The 18,460-nt window shown below is 42.1% G+C and overlaps 1 protein-coding gene across 4 annotated transcripts in view; it reads left to right on the forward strand.

Moving 5' to 3' along the window:
* Positions 1–18,460, forward strand: part of fryb (furry homolog b (Drosophila)) — a 69,819-nt gene that overhangs the window by 11,651 nt on the left and 39,708 nt on the right. For 2 of the 4 annotated variants that reach the window (XM_071205534.1, XM_071205536.1), the window contains exons 1-14: positions 2,134–2,363; positions 7,873–8,066; positions 8,475–8,528; positions 8,686–8,825; positions 9,093–9,183; positions 10,163–10,242; positions 10,450–10,530; positions 12,133–12,301; positions 12,674–12,766; positions 12,965–13,063; positions 14,579–14,680; positions 15,263–15,366; positions 15,799–15,907; positions 16,367–16,453. In XM_071205534.1, the coding sequence (XP_071061635.1) occupies positions 2,291–2,363; positions 7,873–8,066; positions 8,475–8,528; positions 8,686–8,825; positions 9,093–9,183; positions 10,163–10,242; positions 10,450–10,530; positions 12,133–12,301; positions 12,674–12,766; positions 12,965–13,063; positions 14,579–14,680; positions 15,263–15,366; positions 15,799–15,907; positions 16,367–16,453 (1,476 nt within the window). In that variant the 5' untranslated portion in view covers positions 2,134–2,290. Of the gene's footprint in view, positions 1–2,133; positions 2,364–7,872; positions 8,067–8,474; positions 8,529–8,685; positions 8,826–9,092; positions 9,184–10,162; positions 10,243–10,449; positions 10,531–12,132; positions 12,302–12,673; positions 12,767–12,964; positions 13,064–14,578; positions 14,681–15,262; positions 15,367–15,798; positions 15,908–16,366; positions 16,454–18,460 lie in introns of those variants that run through there. The other 2 variants (XM_071205535.1, XM_071205533.1) reach the window with 1 other exon arrangement.

Raw genomic sequence — 18,460 nt, forward strand, 5'->3', positions numbered from 1 at the left:
ACCTCGGTCAAATTTCATTTAGTAACCATGATGGAGTTCAGCTGCTTGGTGTACCAGTAAGTGGGGGGTATACACAGAAAACTTGAAGTTACGAGAGCATTTGAAAAATCCGATTTGGTTTACTTCTCTGCGATAGGTGTAGTAAGCAGGAGCTGCCGACAGGAATAGACCTGCAGTGGTTCTCTGCTATCGTTCTTTTCCTTTGAGATTAGACTGTAATTGTCTGTTAATGTGAACCAGGCCATCCTGTGCTTGGTTGCTCTCCTGTGAGATGCAGCTTTACGTGATACTTTATCTTATGCGCTTTCCACTCCCCACCCAACTCTCATTTACTCTCCCCCTGCCTCTGTTCTCCCTCCCTCACCCGTTTTCATGTCCTGTGGCACTTCCACAGTTCATCGAGGGAATTACATGATGACCCTAATTATCCACTTGCACTTCCACTCTTATTAGTCACCCAACTATAGAATCATTGCCATGATGGCCATCATACCTTTCTGCTGGACAGACAAGCGTAAAGGACAGCCAAGGGAATATATGGGTGTTTGATGAGAGGGAAACCATTTTTCACGATTGTTTAATAGTCAGACACTAAATGATTTGCCAATAATTAACCAAACCATACTGGTGTTCACCAAGGAGGAGATAAACATGATACAAGTGGTTAAACAGTGACATTTTTCGATATGAAAGAGCTATTCTTTAACTCAAATAAATCTCTCAAGCTAGTAACACATTTTGCTTCAGTATTTGACTTTTGGCATCCATTTTATATCTTAGGCTAAAACTATATCTGCTTGAGCTACTTCATGCAAACTTACAATAATTATAATAATAATACCACCTTACACATTGCCATCTATTTCTGCTGTTGGTGTTAAACAATCGATTTGTTGCTGCTCGACTTATAAATCTGATTTTTTTTAAATTCCCAAATATCAGAATTTTGTAAAAACTTGACTTGGGAGGGAAAACAGCTGCATGTTCAACTTCATGTTATATGCAGTGCCTAACAAAGTTTAAATGGTATGAAGATGAGAATTCCCCTACACTTACTCTTTAGATGAATTGTATGTTTTTAAATATTTTTTCCAAATTACATATCATAGATAGGTTTTTTCAATAAACCGTTCCCGAACGTTAGTCACCTTCAATTGTCATAAATGATGATTCAACCGATTATGTTAATTGTCTGGCATGTTGTCCGCCATGGCGTTTAAAGAGAAACAATGCATTTTATGGTTTAGGGTATGTCCAGTGAGCTCAAACCTCATACTTTAATTTCTTGCGTACACAAAATCCACTTACTATGCAGTCGGAACGTGGTACATATTTCATCATCATATTATGAATAGTAGGTTTCAACAGAATCTAAGAGTAGTACAAACTGGTAAGAACATAATGTTTGTATATAGACACATTTAAGGCAGTGATACCACTAACCAGTTATCATTCCTGGCTGTTCAATGATGCTGACTGCCTGTCAATGTTTCTCTCTGCTCTGATTGGTCAAGGCTGGCTTGCAGCATGCTCAGTCAAACCGTTACGAAACAGAACTGGACAACAGTCATCAGGAAACATTGCAATCTTGCCTTTTTGTCTCTTCCATCTTAATTACTCCAGTATCCCTCCTCCCACTGTCATTGTCCCTACCTCCTTCCCATCATTCCTCTTTTTTCTGACACCCCCCGTACTATCTATGTGTTTCCATCCTCCTTTTCTCTCTCTCTCTCTCTCTCTCTCTCTCTCTCTCTCTCTCTCTCTCTCTCTCTCTCTCTCTCTCTCTCTCTCTCTCGCTCTTTATCTCTCTCTCCTCCCCTCTCTCTCTCTCGCTCTTTATCTCTCTCTCCCCCCTCTCTCTCTCTCTCTCTCTCGCTCTGTCTCTCTCTCTCCCCCTCTCTCTGTCACGCACACTCTGCCTTTCCTCTAAGTGGATTGGCTGCTTGCGTCTACCAACATCTGTGTATCACTGTCCTGAAAGAGCAAAACAGCAAGGGGATGGGGGGGTGTTAGCCAGCAAGATAGCAACACCGAGCACAGGCGAGGCTGGCTGCCGCTCTCTTTTTCACACACGCACTGACACACACAAACAAACACACACACACAGCAGCAGCAGACAGCCGCAACATCCGCATCGCTGACTGCCCACCCGCATCCCTCTCTCCTCTCCCAGTGTTTCTCTCTCGGAGCGCACTCCCCTTTCTCTCACTTGCTCTGACCGCAACGCCTCATCCTGCCGTCCTGTCCTCCCTCTGCTGTCTGTCACCGTGGCGACATAGCCTCTGCAGCCATGGCGACCAGCCAGCAGGATTCAGGGTTCTTTGACATCAGCATCAAGTCTCTGCTCAAGTCCTTAGGAGGGAGTGAGTACAGCTAACACATCACAGTTGTTGTTGTTGTTGTTGTTGTTGTTGTTGTTGTTGTTATGCGTGATGCGGTCTGCTCTCGTAAGAGACTGACGTGTCATCAGTAGTTCCTGCAGTGTACCAGCTGCGCTTATTTTGTTGTGTTGGTGTGTGTGTGTTTTACGAGTGGATGAGACTGAAAAACAGGCTGCATACAGAATGATCCACACTGTCAATATTTGGCTATGTAATGGAATAATGGAAGACAAGCGTTTGAGAGAGAGAGAGATAATTGCTCCAGGGTTTATTTGGATGTGAACCTGGCTCATCAGCAGTTTTCTATATAAATGAAACAGCAATTTACCCAGCAAACGTCAGCCATTGAGTGACTGTTATTATATTTGCGCCCATCACTTAATGTTTCCTAATAAATGTACAGATCATGTTTAGGTATGTTATCATAATAGCAACCAAATAACATGTGCTGTTGACAGTCCATGAAACCTACATATCTTACGCTTTAATAAGGTAAAGCTTGTGTTCGTCACTGTGGCATGGAAGTCCTGCAGCATCATCGCAGACTGTCGACTGGACATACTGTACTCTCCCCCACTTTCAGCTCTGGGCTTACAGTAAAGCAGAAAGCACTGCTGTCTTATTTTCCACTTGGAATCTAATGCAGTCATCACCTTGCAGCCTGTAGTTTGCCTTTACTGTAACATCAATGTTTTTCGTGCTGACATGGAGGATGCAGAGATCAGCCAGCTCTTGTTGTTGTGATTTTCATATATTGACTGAACACTGCTTGTGTTAGCTTTCATTGTGTGCGTGTATACATATATTTGTGGGCACTTCTCTGTTGGTAGTTTAAGAGTTATATGAACATTTATAAATGTGGGCTGTTGCTAAAAGGTCTTTGTATTGTGCATGTGTCCCTTTCATCAGACAGCATACAAACATTTTGGTGTGTGTTGAAGGCAGCACTGCCGTGTGGAGCTCATATATTAGGTTTGTGCTGAAGGTCACTGTCAGCAGGGGTTATGTTTGTGTAAGGCTAACAGAGGAATTGCTGGGGAAGTGTTGATGCTTCCCCCCTCAGCAATTGATGTAATGTAATAAAACAACTAAATCAGAGGGACCACGATGAGATGGTGAATGTGTTATCTCATCTAGGCTCCACCTCCTATCAGCCAAAGGAACACATTTAGTTGCGTAGTCTGCTCCAAGGTCATGACGATGAATGCAGTCAGTAAGCTAGAAAGGCAAGCCTGATCATTCCAAGTTAGGTTGTGTTTCAGGCATCATTTATTTATTGAGTGAAATCACTAGATAAATAGCTGACTTCATCAAATTGCACTTGTTCCATTTCAAGCCAGCCGTACTTAAATAATCATGCGTAGGCATATAACAACTATGTCAACGAACATGCTTAAAACAAGCTTGTTCAGATATGACAGTTTCCATAACTACCTGGTATCAATCTTAAATCTACATGTAAACAAAAGGGTCACCTCACTATCAAAATGGAAACACAGTATTGTAACCTGCCAGCTAAGTCTGAGCTTGTTACATCCATGAGTTTAGAAGGCCTATATTTTGAATTGTATTATATTTTTGAGAAACACCGACAGTACACAACACTTATATTTTTAGATGTGTCAAACTCTTGAATTGAGTATGTGAATATACCTGTAATTTTAGCATACAGATTTAATTGTGTTTTCCTTTAAGCTGTCATAATTTACGTACTGAAAGATCAACAATAACTCAATGAAAAAGACAAGAAATGCACGCAATGAGAGTTTACCATCTGCCTCCTCTGAAAACATACAGGTTTGTTTCTGCTAGGTCTTGTCGAGGGCAGTCGATGTATGTTTGGGGTAATTGTCTGTGATTTTGTGACTCATTGCAATCCACTCTACTAAGAGACTTCCAACAAGTACAAGCTAAGCAGGATTGATGTACATGTTTGCAAGCCAGGACAACTTGCAAAGCTTACGGTCCCAAGTTAACAACAGCTTGTGATTGGTTGTGCACATGTGTTATCCCGTGTTAGTTATGATTCCTCAATCTGGAGTGCTTGTTTGTCTGTATGACATGATGTATGATGGTAAACCTGAATCTAGATGTCAAATATTCTATTAAGGGTAATGCTAGGCCTGCATGTAATAACGATACAATCATTCATGTGCTGATTAATGTTTTCTAAAACCTAGATGTACTTTTATTGTGCTTAGCAAAGAAACGCATTAAACTGCCAAATTTAAGAAGCTGAAAGCGGGAAATGTTTTGTTTTAGGAATGACAAGTATCATTAAAATGGTTAAAAACGGACAACATTTCAGTCAAATGATTAATCGATTTAATCGCTGTAATTCTATGTTTTCCCGGTCTCCTCTGACTAACTCTGCTTCTTTCTTTTCGGCATCTCAGTCTCTTAAAAAACCTTTTAGGATATAAAATGTAATTAAACCTAGGTAGACTTGTATAGTTTCTGCTGACTCATCTCATAAAATGCAGAGTCAGGGAAATGTGTACGACGTTCTTTGGAAGTGCTCTAGTGTGCCATATATCGACAGCTTTAAAGGACGCTGTGACGTCTTCCTACTCTAATTTCTTCTCCCCACCACCATAGATAAACCTCACATGCATGTACGCTTTCCCACACACACAGACATTTCCACACACACATTATCACATCTTAAATGTATCTCACAGAGAAGCCTTACCGGTTTATCTTTGAGTCAACCCTGTATTTTACACTGAATTAGATCAGTGCCATGTGCTTTGTAGTTTAATGACATTACTTAGTTTTCCTGATTGGTCACTGTCTGCCTTGTAAAAATAACCTACATGTGTATAAATGTGTGTTTCTCTGTGAGTGTGTCTGCGTTTGTATGTGCGTGCACTTGTGTATGAGTAGGGGTCAGTGGGAGTGGTGGGTATGTAAGAGAGTGACCTCCAGTGGTCTATATATAGCGCCTCCCTCCTCCCCTCGCCTCTCTCTCGGGGCAGTGTTGAAATTCCAACCCAACTCTTCTGGTCAGATCTCCACAAGGAGCAGACTTTACTTAACTGCTACTGAAAACTATAAGACAGCCGGAAAAAGCCACTCTCAAAGAAGCACTTTATTCCAATGCCACTTCCCAATGCGAGGATTCCAAGGTCAGGGGAGCTGTCGTACAGTAGAGTGATGGCAAACTGGGATTGGAGCAGAAGCTAAAGTAGAAATTGATAGTTGGTCTGCAGGCTCATGTAGCTCTGAAGCATGGGGCCCTGCGCAGCCTCGGATCCACCCAGGACTCTGCTGGAGCAGTACGCTGGAACATTTCTCGATCCCTGTTGGTAGAGTTCACTCACGAGTCACCACGGAACTTGTTGGTTGTCTCCCCTGCTATTTTGAGCGGACACTCTGACACCAACTCTCCCTCTGTGATTGCAACACTCGCAGGCTTCAGGACGTCTTCACTCGGGCAGTTTTAACCTGGCTATGGCTCTTCCGGTCTGTGGATTCAGCGTATTTCCATTTGGATTTAAATGTGGAATACAGCTGTCATGGAGTTTTTCTTTATGACCCCAGGTGCACATTTTTCGCTTTACCTGACAATCATTTCCTGAAGGATGGAGCTTCACACTTTTAGCTTTGGTTAAACCTGCCTAGTGCCAGAGCCAGACATTATTCTGATGTCTGTACTTGCATAAGGGAATAGTTGGATAATAAAGAAAAACTCAGTCATTGCTGCTAATCTCTTCACAAGGAATTACCTTTTATTTGTCATCATGGGAGCTGTTTTTTACACCTTGTAGACTTCTCAGCCATCCCTCCTCAACCGTCTCCCAGTATACCAGCCCTCCTCCATCCCACTGTTTTTGTCTATTTCACCCACCACGACCCACTGTGTCCTTGTCTGTCTCCACCATGGAAGTGCCAACTAAATGGAGCAGGGCTAGTGTCATCAGCTTCATCAAGGGCCTAGGTAAGCGTGCAGGGCTCTATGTTCATGTGCACGCATGTTTGCCTCATTTGAGTGGTCGGCTTTCCCACAAACAGGTTGCAGTCTCTGATGTCTGGGGGTCTCGGGGCCTGTCCGGGAATGAGTGTTTACGTCTCACCTTTCAAGTGAGGTCAGGTCAAGTGTTCATGAAAGGTCGGCTAGACCTGACAAAGTTGTTACCTCTCACACATTAGCCACTTCTGGGAATTGCTCTGGTGAATTATTGCTTTGTTTCACTGTGTGTAAAGAAGTGTTTACACACCTCGTTCTTCTCGGCATGTTCAGAGAACCGAACATGCAGATTTGTTTGAGTCATGTCTCGTGGTTGGCTATGGTTGCAGACGTTATGTTTGTTTCAGTTTTATCCCGAGTTCTATTGGTTGACTTGTGATTCTCTCTTAGTAGTAACAGTTCATAATAGATGCACGATGTTCTTAAACTCGTATAGTGTTTAGAAACAGATGCCATTTCTTACAATGATGAGTTTGTTCTATTTTTAAGGGTATGTTGATATTCACAGGAAATGCCCTCTCCCTCCTTACATCCGTCTGTCCTCTGTCGTTTGTCTCTCACGTAAACCCCTTGCAGACGCCAACCACTCCCTGTCTATCTTTCTCCGTGTGTTAATCAAAACATAACGCAAGATAGAATGGTGCCCAGTCCCCCTAATGATCTAATCAGAAGGGAGGAATATAAACATGGGACTACCCTGTGTGTGTGTGTGTGTGTGTGTGTGTGTGTGTGTGTGTGTGTGTGTGTGTGTGTGTGTGTGTGTGTGTGTGTGTGTGTGTGTGTGTGTGTGTGTGTGTGTGTGTGTGTGTGTGTGTGTGTGTGTGTGTGTGTGTGTGTGTGTGTGTGTGTGTGTGTGTGTGTGTGTGTGTGTGTGTGTGTGTGTGTGTGTGTGTGTGTGTGTGTGTGTGTGTGTGTGTGTGTGTGTGTGTGTGTGTGTGTGTGTGTGTGTGTGTGTGTGTGTGTGTGTGTGTGTGTGCCTGCCCTGTCAAACTTTGACAAACACCCAACATAAATTAGTCATGGCTGAGAAGTTTGAAGTGTACAGAAAGCAATGATGGATGTTCTCTGACGTGGACAAATTCGTAGTAGTAGTTTATTAAGCGGCTCGAAAGAGTGCATGAGGGTCTGTGTTTGAGCTGTGCAATGCTGTATGAAGCCTCACTGCTTAATATCTAACATATCTACTTAAAGATCATATATAGGAAATACCTCATAATGCAGAACTTGCCTGAGAATTATCCCGTTTTAAAGGTTTTTCATTAATAAAACAACTCCTGATATAGTTGTCTGTTTATCTATGGTTACATTGCAAAAGGGAACTGTAAATGGAAGGTTGAGCTTACTAAGTGTGCACATTTGTCAAAATATAATAAAACAGAGGCTAACATGCATCTTTCAAATCATGGTAGCTGTTCATGAATATGACCCAAAAATAAATAAACCCAGTATTACTAATAGGGGTGGAAATATAAGTCTTCCTTGAGTATCTTGGACTAACTGATCTGTCCTGACTCTCCCCAGCCTCCCCAGTGGGACTGAAGCCCCCCATCCCGCCAGTCAGTGGAACCTTAGGAGAGAGGAAGGGTCCTGTCGTCATGGCGCCCGTCAATGTGGACCCTGAGAGTAAGCCGGGCGAATTCGTCCTGAAAAGCTTGTTCGCCAACTTCACCTTGCTCTCCGAACGCAAGATCCGCATCATCATGGCCGAACCCCTGGTGAGTGACTCTGCATCTCACCTTTTTTGAAGAAGTTTTCCCTTTTATGAACACCTGATACTGTATGTTTCATAAAAGGAACATAACAAGATTAGTGCCTGGAGAACCTAGTCTGATGCTAAGTAATGAAATTGGTTCTGGGCCTGTTTTAAGCACTCAGCCGATGATCACATTTACATTTATCTGAAAATGGAACACCAACAAAGCTTCAAAACGTCTTCATTATTAACAGTTGGACTCTGGAGATATATTAAACAAATTCAGACAATGCAGTGACACTTTGGTCTAAGTTTGGATTACAACTTATGTTCAAGGCATTACACTTGCTGTTCCGTCTCCAAGTTCCATAAAAACGATGTTTCCACCTGTTCTGATCTCTTCTGACATGGATGTTTCCTTATGTCACAGGAGAAGCCACTTAACAAATCTCTGCAGAGAGGAGAGGACACACAGTTTGACCAAGTGCGTGTGCCTGACACATTATACCTGTCCTCACCCTTTTCATCCTCCGTCATCCACATCTGACCCTAACATTGTTTTATTTTGACAATGAGATTATCTTGTCACTCTTTCTTTGACTCACCTTCACCTGCTCTTCCTCCTCCTCCGCCCCCTGCAGTTGATCAGCAGTATGAGTTCTCTAGCAGAGTACTGCCTGCCGTCCATCCTGAGGACTCTGTTCGACTGGTACAAGAGGCAGAACGGCCTGGAAGACGAGTCCCACGAATATCGACCCAGGGCCAACACCAAGTCAAAAAAGTGAGCGGACACAACAGCTCACACACATTCAACTGTAAAACTCTTCTCTGCACCCACATGCGATTCTAGAATAGATCTGGAGGTCTAAACTGTCACATGCACACACAGTAGTCAAAAAAACACTCAAACACCATGTCAGGTGGACAGGAAATGCCGAATACATTACTGTAAAATATTGTATCTGTATGTCCTTGCCAGACTTATTTGACTTTCAGAGGCAACACAACACTAATGTTCTCTGTCTTTGTTTCCCTGTGTCTGTGTCAGTGATGAGCAACAGAAGGACTACTTACTGGAGAGGAGAGACCTGTCGATAGACTTCATCTTTTCTCTTGTACTTATAGAAGTTTTGAAGCAGGTGAGTAACTCTGCAATATGCTTTGTGTATAATAATATTTCATTTCATTTTTATTTGTTCCGTTCATGGTATGCACAAACTCAATGTATAACAATTATTTAAAAAACATGTCTCCATAAACACACCACACCCAAAAGGAGCAGGCAGAAGACAATATTTCTTATATTACCTGCCCCTTTCTCCAAAAAAAATAATAAATAGAAATAGATGGTCTGTCCTTCATATTTTCTTATTCACAGCCAATCATTTCAGTATCGTAGGAAAATAAGAGAACCACAAAAACGTACAAAAAATGCTTAGTTCCCACTTGAGAGTAGGGCTGTGCAATTAATCGTATTTTAATCGCAATTACGATATTAGCCTGCCACAATTAGGAAAACAACATAATCGAAAAAAACGATTATTTTGCTTTGCTAGGTTGTGACAGTGCATTGCAACATATTTGATATCATTTATTTTGATCAAATATATTTTTATTTATCATATTAATATATGTTTGGTAGCTTGTGGAAGTGCGCTCCAAAATATTTGTTGATCTTGTTTATTGGTATTTATTATTTTGATATTATTTATTTAAATGTATCATTTATTTAATTTATTTTTGTATTGGTTTTTCGGTTGAATTATACGTTCAGGATGATCAACAGTTAAAAATATACTGTTCAAATTATTATTTGTATTTGTTTTAAAGTTCAATAAATGGATGTTTTCAAAGTCAACGAATAATCGTATTTAATAATCGTGATATCAATTATTGACCAAAATATTTGTGATTTTTGCCATAATCGCACAGCCCTACTTGACAGTTAAAGGAAAGAAACATACAAAAAACGCACCTATAATGTGTATGTTTAAACTCATTTCCATATGTGTGATCCAGCATTTTTTTTTATCTTTCAGTTATTTCTCGTTTAAATTAATCAATCAACTTTGTTGCCTTGATTCAGCATACAGTGATACGGTTGTTATCTCAATGCAGATCCCTCTTCATCCTCTTTTGGATGGACTCATCCAAGAAGTAATAAACCTGGCCTTCAAGCACTTCAAATACAAAGAAGGGTAAGAATGACCATAGAAGCACAACATATTTACCGAAATGCAATAAAAACACTGTCTTCACTTTCTGACTGGCTGAAACATAATCATACAATCTTGACATCAAAATGCATTTATGCAAATTAAAAAATATATAAACTTTTGTGTGTCGTATCAGAGTTATGCACATCATTATATGCTATGGTATTAATTGTTGTGTTTACTTCTCAGGTATCTTGGACCTAACACAGCTAACATGCACATAGTGGCTGACCTCTACGCTGAGGTGGTGGGAGTTGTTGCTCAGTCCAGGTATGTGAAAATCAATGTTTATACTGCTTGTATGTTTGTGTGTGCATACACATGAAATGTTTGTATATCAACAGGGTGTATATTTATCACATTATTTCACACTGTTTGTTGCAAATGTGTTGAGGTAATCCCCAATCGGCTACAAATCCATTTTTTAAAATCCCTTGATTTTGTTAGCCAAGCATTCCTTGTGAAAAGTGGCAATCACTTGAAATACATACAACTCAGTTTTAAAGGTGACTTTATTTATTTATTTTCACAGTTTAGAATCAAATAATTCACTTTATTTTCAGTGAATGCTGATTTTTTTAATTTAGGTCTTGTCGCAGCTGTGTGCTGGTCAGGGTGTTGCATCAAACACGTATTTACAAAAAGCTACTTGTCCTCCCCTTGACCCCATTTCCAGTGGAAACAGCAATGACTAAGGCAATCCCTCTGTAGTAAGGGAGGAGAAGAAACAAATGCCCGCCCATCCGTGTGTGTGTGTGTGTGTGTGTGTGTGTGTGTGTGTGTGTGTGTGTGTGTGTGTGTGTGTGTGTGTGTGTGTGTGTGTGTGTGTGTGTGTGTGTGTGTGTGTGTGTGTGTGTGTGTGTGTGTGTGTGTGTGTGTGTGTGTGTGTGTGTGTGTGTGTGTGTGTGTGTGTGTGTGTGTGTGTGTGTGTGTGTGTGTGTGTGTGTGTGTGTGTGTGTGTGTGTGTGTGTGTGTGTGTGCTAGTAAATGTGTGTGTGATGGCAACTGAGGATAATGACACTCCAGATGATGGTCCTCTGTCTGCGTAATGTTATGTGATGAGAGATGAGCCCTGTTCCCATTCTGCAGGAGGTTATTACCGTGAGGGAGGAGGTTCACAGGGCGGCCTAGTCACTGCTGTCACACACGCCCACACACACATTGGCTGAGCTATCACATAATTGAACCCAGTCATCGATCAGATAATGGATCAAAGTCCATACTTTTAGATCTGGTTCAGCAGACCTTCTTATGTGTGGATGATGGGTTTTCCACCTGATTAAAGTTTACAGTGTATTACATTTGCAGTACACATCAGGCTTTGAAAAAGTGCAGTACACATAGGCAATAAACAACCTCGACACATACTTCTTGGCATTATGTGTGTGTTTTTCCAGCTTGGTGTATGGATCAAAGTGTTTATGTGTATGTTATTTAAATAGTCAGCACTACACAGAAGGCTGATGACTGTTCCACTTACTTAAGCACACGCTTGAAGTACACACACACACACACACACACACACACACACACACACGCGCACGCACATGCACACGCACACACACACATTCCCTCCACATCACCCCTACAGATGCCATTCTAATAATAGGCCTGCAGAGCACTGTTGGTAACAAATCTATTTGGATAGTGGTTACATATGCAAGCACACGCACACCCATGTTCACATGCAAGAAACAGGTGCGCAGGAGTAAGAGTTTAGTTAAATATTAGCAAATAAACATTCATGAGAACATTTTGACTGTAATCCCCCTAACCATACCACCTCTTAGCTGAGACCCGGGTATGAAAACATTTACTAGAGCTTTACTAGAATAGAGCGAATCTCACATCTGCTCGCCATTACCCGGACAGGTTCCCGGCAGTGAAGAAGAAGTTCATCTCGGAGCTGAAGGAGCTGAGGCCGAAGGAGCAGAGCCCCTACGTCATCCAGTCCACCATCAGCCTCATCATGGGACTCAAGTTCTTTCGCATCAAAATGTACCCAGTGGAAGACTTTGAAGCCTCCTTCCAGTTCATGCAGGTAGAGCATACATCAGTGTGGCCCCTAACTGTTATTTACATACCAACACATTGTAGGCTTTGGTGTAGGAATCTCAAGGAGTGTTTTCAGGACAGACATGCTCTTTCTTCACATACATTCATGTCTGGAAGCAGTTGAGTATCATGAATCTATCCTATTGAGTACTGAGAAGTTCCACTGAAGAAATAAGAGTGTCTTAATGTCCTACAAGTGTCTTATTGTCCCTTTGATGGTTGTTGCAGTGGTGAGAATGTTTCTCTTTTCCTTAACCCATAATAAGCGATTGAACTGCTGACCTTAGTTCATAGAATGTTCCTGTACATATATTGCTTTTCTCACTGTGTCTGACTCTTGTTCTCTTTATGTCCTCAGGAGTGTGCACAGTATTTCTTGGAAGTGAAGGATAAAGACATTAAACACTCATTAGCTGGACTCTTTGTGGAGATACTTGTACCTGTTGCTGCTGTAAGTGCATTTTAATCTCACTGCTAAGAGCACCACTCAGTGCACTTTGATTTATTTTAAGCCAGAGAATGATCTTAATCCTGAAATGGTGACTTTATAATGTCTTGTCTGTCGACCTGCATGCAATTAAAGTAGAGTAAAGAAACGGCGGTCTGGTAAAAAATACTTTCGTAAACTAACTTTTTTGTTCTCCCCCAGACTGTGAAGAACGAGGTGAACGTTCCGTGTCTACGTAACTTCGTCGAAAGTTTATACGATACCACACTGGACCTTTCCTCTAGGAAAAAACACTCTCTGGTAACCTTCTCCTCACCTGTACTCTTCATCACTTCTCGTCTCTTTTCATATCCTCTCTGTTAACACTAATTGCTGAAAGCACTTACTGTACCTCTCCAACATGTGGGTGTTTATCTCTCCATGGGCAGGAGACACGAGTGCAGTATGCCGTGAAACAGGCTAGTTTTTGTAGCAGTGCCAGATGGACAATGTTTGCCCGCAGAAGGAAATCAGGGGCAGGAAAATCAGCAAACTAGAAGCAGTACATCTCCCTTGTTAAGATAGTGGTCTCACCTAAACAAGCATGCTAGAAAACATGACATTCGTGTCAGGACCGGGATCAAAATTCGCTTTGTCATAGCCTGAACGTTTTAACCATGAATGTTAAGGTAGTTATGAATCAGTTAACTGTCTCTCACCAAAATGTAACCTGATTATTTCCTGGTTATTGTTTTTTAGTCTGTAGTTTAGTTCCTCAAGTCTTGTTGTTGTGAAACGAGTGATTCATATTTAAACCCTAAAATGTTCACAATGCAAATTAAACATTTTTAAAAGAGGTATTTCGAAGATTCTTGCGATAATTCGATTTAAAAAATAGCGAATTAGCAATTCTTGCTAAGGCAATGTTTTGCTTAGTATTTCTCTTTAATGTTGCCCCACCTTTGGATTGATTTCACAATCCGCAGCAGACTAATTGGATAACAATACATGGCACCTCGCTGCTGTGTTGTATTTTTGCAGGTGGCTGAGGTGCTATTTGTGATGTGCCACAGACTCGTGTCCTCAGGGCTGCATACATGTCACTCAGCCAGTCCGCACGTTTCCTTCATTAGATTCTCCAAATACTGCAGAGCAAAGATCCAATGCTCGACACACCCCTCTGTAAACGCACTGGAATATATGACCAGGAGTGACAGTTAAATGATATACTCCTCAAACCCAGCATTTCCATAACCATTCATGACAAGAGTGCGTATGTACTCACACCCGCCATTGAAGGCATTCGTGTTTAAGAATGCAAGCACTTCAGACTAACGTGAATTTAGCAGATGATTGAACAGACCAGACACATAGTTCACATTCCTGTGTGTGAACTTTGTTTTCTAGGTTTGCTAGGAACTTTGTTCAAACTGTTGTTACCTACATTTTGCCACATATGTGAGGAAGAAATGAGACTGTTTTGTTTTGTTCAATAAACTTAATTTGAAAAGTAAAAGATATAGAGGATAAAGGATAACTGGCCAATACAGGATTCATGGGGCCTGAAACCAACCTGATTGTAATGATCTCAAATAATGTACGTAACACTTTATAATCATTAAAGAAAAGCCAAACATTTTGATATCAGCTTGAAAGGATTGAATCTGAACCTTTTTTTAATTGAAACCTATAAACGTATATGCTGAATTTATGTTGAAAACTGGTTTGGGAATAAGCCCTAATCTTTTATTTTCTATTTACATGCAATGAATGAACTTTGAATTTGAAGTGCCTGATGCAAATGTCTCCCATCTGTCTTCTCCCCTCTCACACCAGGCTCTGTATCCTCTGGTGACTTGCCTGCTGTGCGTCAGTCAGAAGCAGTTCTTCCTCAGCCGCTGGCACATTTTCCTCAACAACTGCCTCTCAAACCTCAAGGTCAGCCTTTCCCTCTGCACCATGCAAATGCCAGAATTACCATAGTGAGGTTATTTGTAAAGATCACCAGCAGTGTTATACTCGCACACGAAAACAACGCAGGCTGTGCAATAGATTCCTGTCAATGGGGAGCGATGTTGACAAGCGTTCAACACTGAACTTCACACTGCTGCACGAGCACGACCCAATGCTCTGGCTTTGAGGCGAACACTACAGGTTAATAACACAGTGAGTGACGTAGGCTCATTGATAATCAATCAATGTCAATCAATGTTTATGTATATAGCCCACGTGGACGTCACAGTTTGTACAGAATATCAGTATGACAATATAACACCCTCCACCTGATAAGACTTCTCTTTGAAGTTTGATTTATGATCACACTCTAAATGCTGGGAAAGCAATGTATGTTATGCATACAGTAAAGCTAGTGTGTGTCTGTAAGGTACACGATGTGAGGAATGCCTCTGTCTTTATGGCTGAGATGAGTCCGTTTGAAACATGTTTGTATGATGGAGGTATGTGAAATACTGCACCTGGTGAAACACAATCAATCTTTGGTCTGCTTGTGCCTGAATGCAGAATAAAGATCCCAAGATGGCACGTGTGGCTCTAGAATCCCTCTACCGCCTGCTGTGGGTCTACATGATCCGAATAAAATGCGAGAGCAACACTGGAACACAAAGGTAACAGCCACATGTCATTAACAAGATGTTAAATGCAACCTTCAATTCAAAGTTTTAAGCATCAATATGTCCTTTTTACCTATAGTGTGATACCTTGTTTTGAATACTGTGAACAAATGAGACGACAAGAACACTTACATTTGTGATGTTTTTTTAAAGAGATTTCTTTTCCACAACTTAACCTACATTCAAACCCTTAAATGCAGAGAGTTGTTGTCGTGATGCTTGGTTAATTTGGCGAGTTTCTTGAAATTGACATGAACATGATTTGCTACAAAAGATGTAATGACTCTGCTCATACTACTGTACACACACATTACACACATACATACTACTTTCATACTGCTACATTCTACTTATATTACAACCCTTTACCTTCCCTCTTTGCTCGTCTCTCTTCTCACTTGTGTTTGTCTCCCCCTCCTCCCACAGTCGTCTGACCTCCATCACCTCCACTCTGTTCCCCAAAGGGAGCCGGAGCGTGGTGCCCAGAGACATGCCCCTTAATATTTTTGTCAAGATCATCCAGTTTATTGCACAGGTTTGTATCACACTTCCTCGCACTCTCACTCACACACTCACATGATGTAGCTTTTTACTCTTTTCTTTGGGTCAAAGCACATGGGAAATAAAGTGTGGTTTGTTGTGTCTAACGTGGAGCCAACTATGTGCCAACTTCCAAGATTTACTTCTTTTACTAAGAAACACAAACACTGGTTAATAAAGAAAACATGTTGACAGAGTTGCAGAAACTGGTCAAAAGCTACACAAATATTTAATTTCACTACCTGTTCCCACGGTTGCTTAGAAAACAGCATGTATGACATTTGCTGTAAAAAATGTTGACCTTATTTTGATGTTGTTTTCGATTGTTACTTCTCTAAGATATCAGTTATTCAATCAAAAGGTCCTATTGGCGACACACAGTGCATGTACTAGCTGCCTCATACCACACTAACTCTGATATCCTGTAACACCAGTTTGTTTGTCCTCTGTTCAGGAGAAACTGGATTTCGCCATGAAGGAGATCATATTTGACCTGCTGAGTGTTGGGAAACCAGCCAAAGCCTTCAGTCTCAACCCAGAGGTAAAGAGACATTTAATCAACGTATGGTGCAAACACTCACACACAGATCAACGGTGTATCACCCCGGCCATGCTACACAACGAGCATTCCTATTCTTATCCATAGTCCTCAGTCAGCCGGGAGGGTAGAGAACTGAATGCCCTTTGTTGGAGCTTTGAATAAGATGTTTATAAGCTGTAGCAAAGAGATGCTGTAAGGGACGATCATTATGCAATTACAGGATTCTGGTTATATGAACAGAAACAAGTCATTTTTACATTACATTGCATTTAGCTGACGCTTTTATCCAAAGCGACTTACAACAAGTACATTCGACCAGGAAGACACAACCTTGAAGAAAACAGAATCATATAAGAACATCAGGTTTCAAAGAGCCAATCGTTTCAAGTGCTACTCAACTGGCTTTAGATAAGCCAGTCCTTTATTAGTATATAAGTGCTCTGTTAGCAGTTCTTTGTTAGTAATTCTATCGCTCGAGGTGGAGTCGAAAGAGATGAGTTTTCAGTCTGCGCCGGAAGGTGTGTAAGCTTTCTGCGGTCCTGATTTCAATGGGGAGCTCATTCCACCATTTTGGAGCCAGGATAGCAAACCCACGTGTTTTTGCTGATGGGAACTTGGGTCCCCCTCGCAGCGAGGGTGCAGCGAGCCGTTTGGCTGATGCAGAGCGTAGAGCACGTGCTGGGGTGTACGGTTTAACCATGTCCTGGATGTAGGAAGGGCCAGATCCATTCGCAGCATGGTACGCAAGTACCAGTGTCTTGAAGTGAATTCTAGCAGTTACCGGAAGCCAGTGAAGGGAGCGGAGGAGCGGCGTGGTGTGGGAAAATTTTGGAAGGTTGAAGACCAGACGAGCCGCTGCATTCTGAATGAGCTGCAGAGGTCGGATGGCACATGCAGGTAGACCAGCCAGGAGGGAGTTGCAGTAGTCTAGGCGTGAGGTGACGAGAGCCTGGACCAGAACCTGCGTCGATTTCTGGGTCAGCTGGGGGCGTATCTTCCTGATGTTGAAAAGCGTGTATCTGCAGCAGCGGGTTGTAGCAGCGATGTTTGCAGTAAACGACAGATTGTTATCTAGGATCACACCCAGATTCCTTGCAGTCTGAGTCGGGGAAACAACAGAGGGGCCGATGTTGATAGTTAGGTCAAGAGAGGGACAATCTTTTCCCGGAAGGAAAAGCACTTCAGTTTTGTCAAGGTTGAGCTTGAGATGATGAGCGGACATCCACTGAGAGATGTCAGCTAAACAAGCAGAGATGCGTGCGACGACCTGGGTCTCTGAGCGGGGAAAGGACAGAATTAATTGGGTGTCGTCAGCGTAGCAGTGGTATGAAAAACCATGCGGGCTAATGACAGATCCGAGCGAGTTTGTGTACAGGGAGAAGAGGAGAGGACCAAGAACAGAGCCCTGAGGGACCCCTGTAGTTAATTGACAAGGGTCGGACTCAGACCCTCTCCAAGTAACCCTGTAGGTGCGGTCTTTGAGGTATGAGGTGAGGAGGGAAAGTGCAGAGCCTGATACTCCAAGTTCTTGGAGAGTGTGAAGGAGGATCTGATGGTTCACCGTGTCGAATGCAGCAGACAGGTCCAACAGGATGATGACAGAGGAGAGGGAGGCTGCTTTAGCAGTGTGCAGTTCCTCAGTGACAGCAACGAGGGCAGTTTCTGTGGAGTGACCTGCCTTGAAACCAGACTGGTGCGGATCCAGAAGGTTGTTCTGATGGAGATAACAGGAGAGTTGTTTAAAGACAGCGCGTTCAAGTGTTTTAGGCAGGAACGGGAGGAGAGAGACAGGCCTGTAGTTTATAACGTCAGACGGGTCGAGAGTGGGTTTCTTTAGGAGAGGGTTTACTCTTGCCTCCTTGAGACTGTTTGGAAAGTGACCAGAAGTTAGAGAAGTGTTGATGAAATGGGTGAGAAACGGTAGAATATCAGGAGCGATAGTCTGAAGGAGGTTTGAAGGGATAGGGTCCAGAGGACAGGTGGTAGGGCGGGCAGAGGTAATGAGGG

This window comes from Pseudochaenichthys georgianus, chromosome 14 (genome assembly GCF_902827115.2).
Source record: "Pseudochaenichthys georgianus chromosome 14, fPseGeo1.2, whole genome shotgun sequence".
Taxonomy (NCBI): domain Eukaryota; kingdom Metazoa; phylum Chordata; class Actinopteri; order Perciformes; family Channichthyidae; genus Pseudochaenichthys; species Pseudochaenichthys georgianus.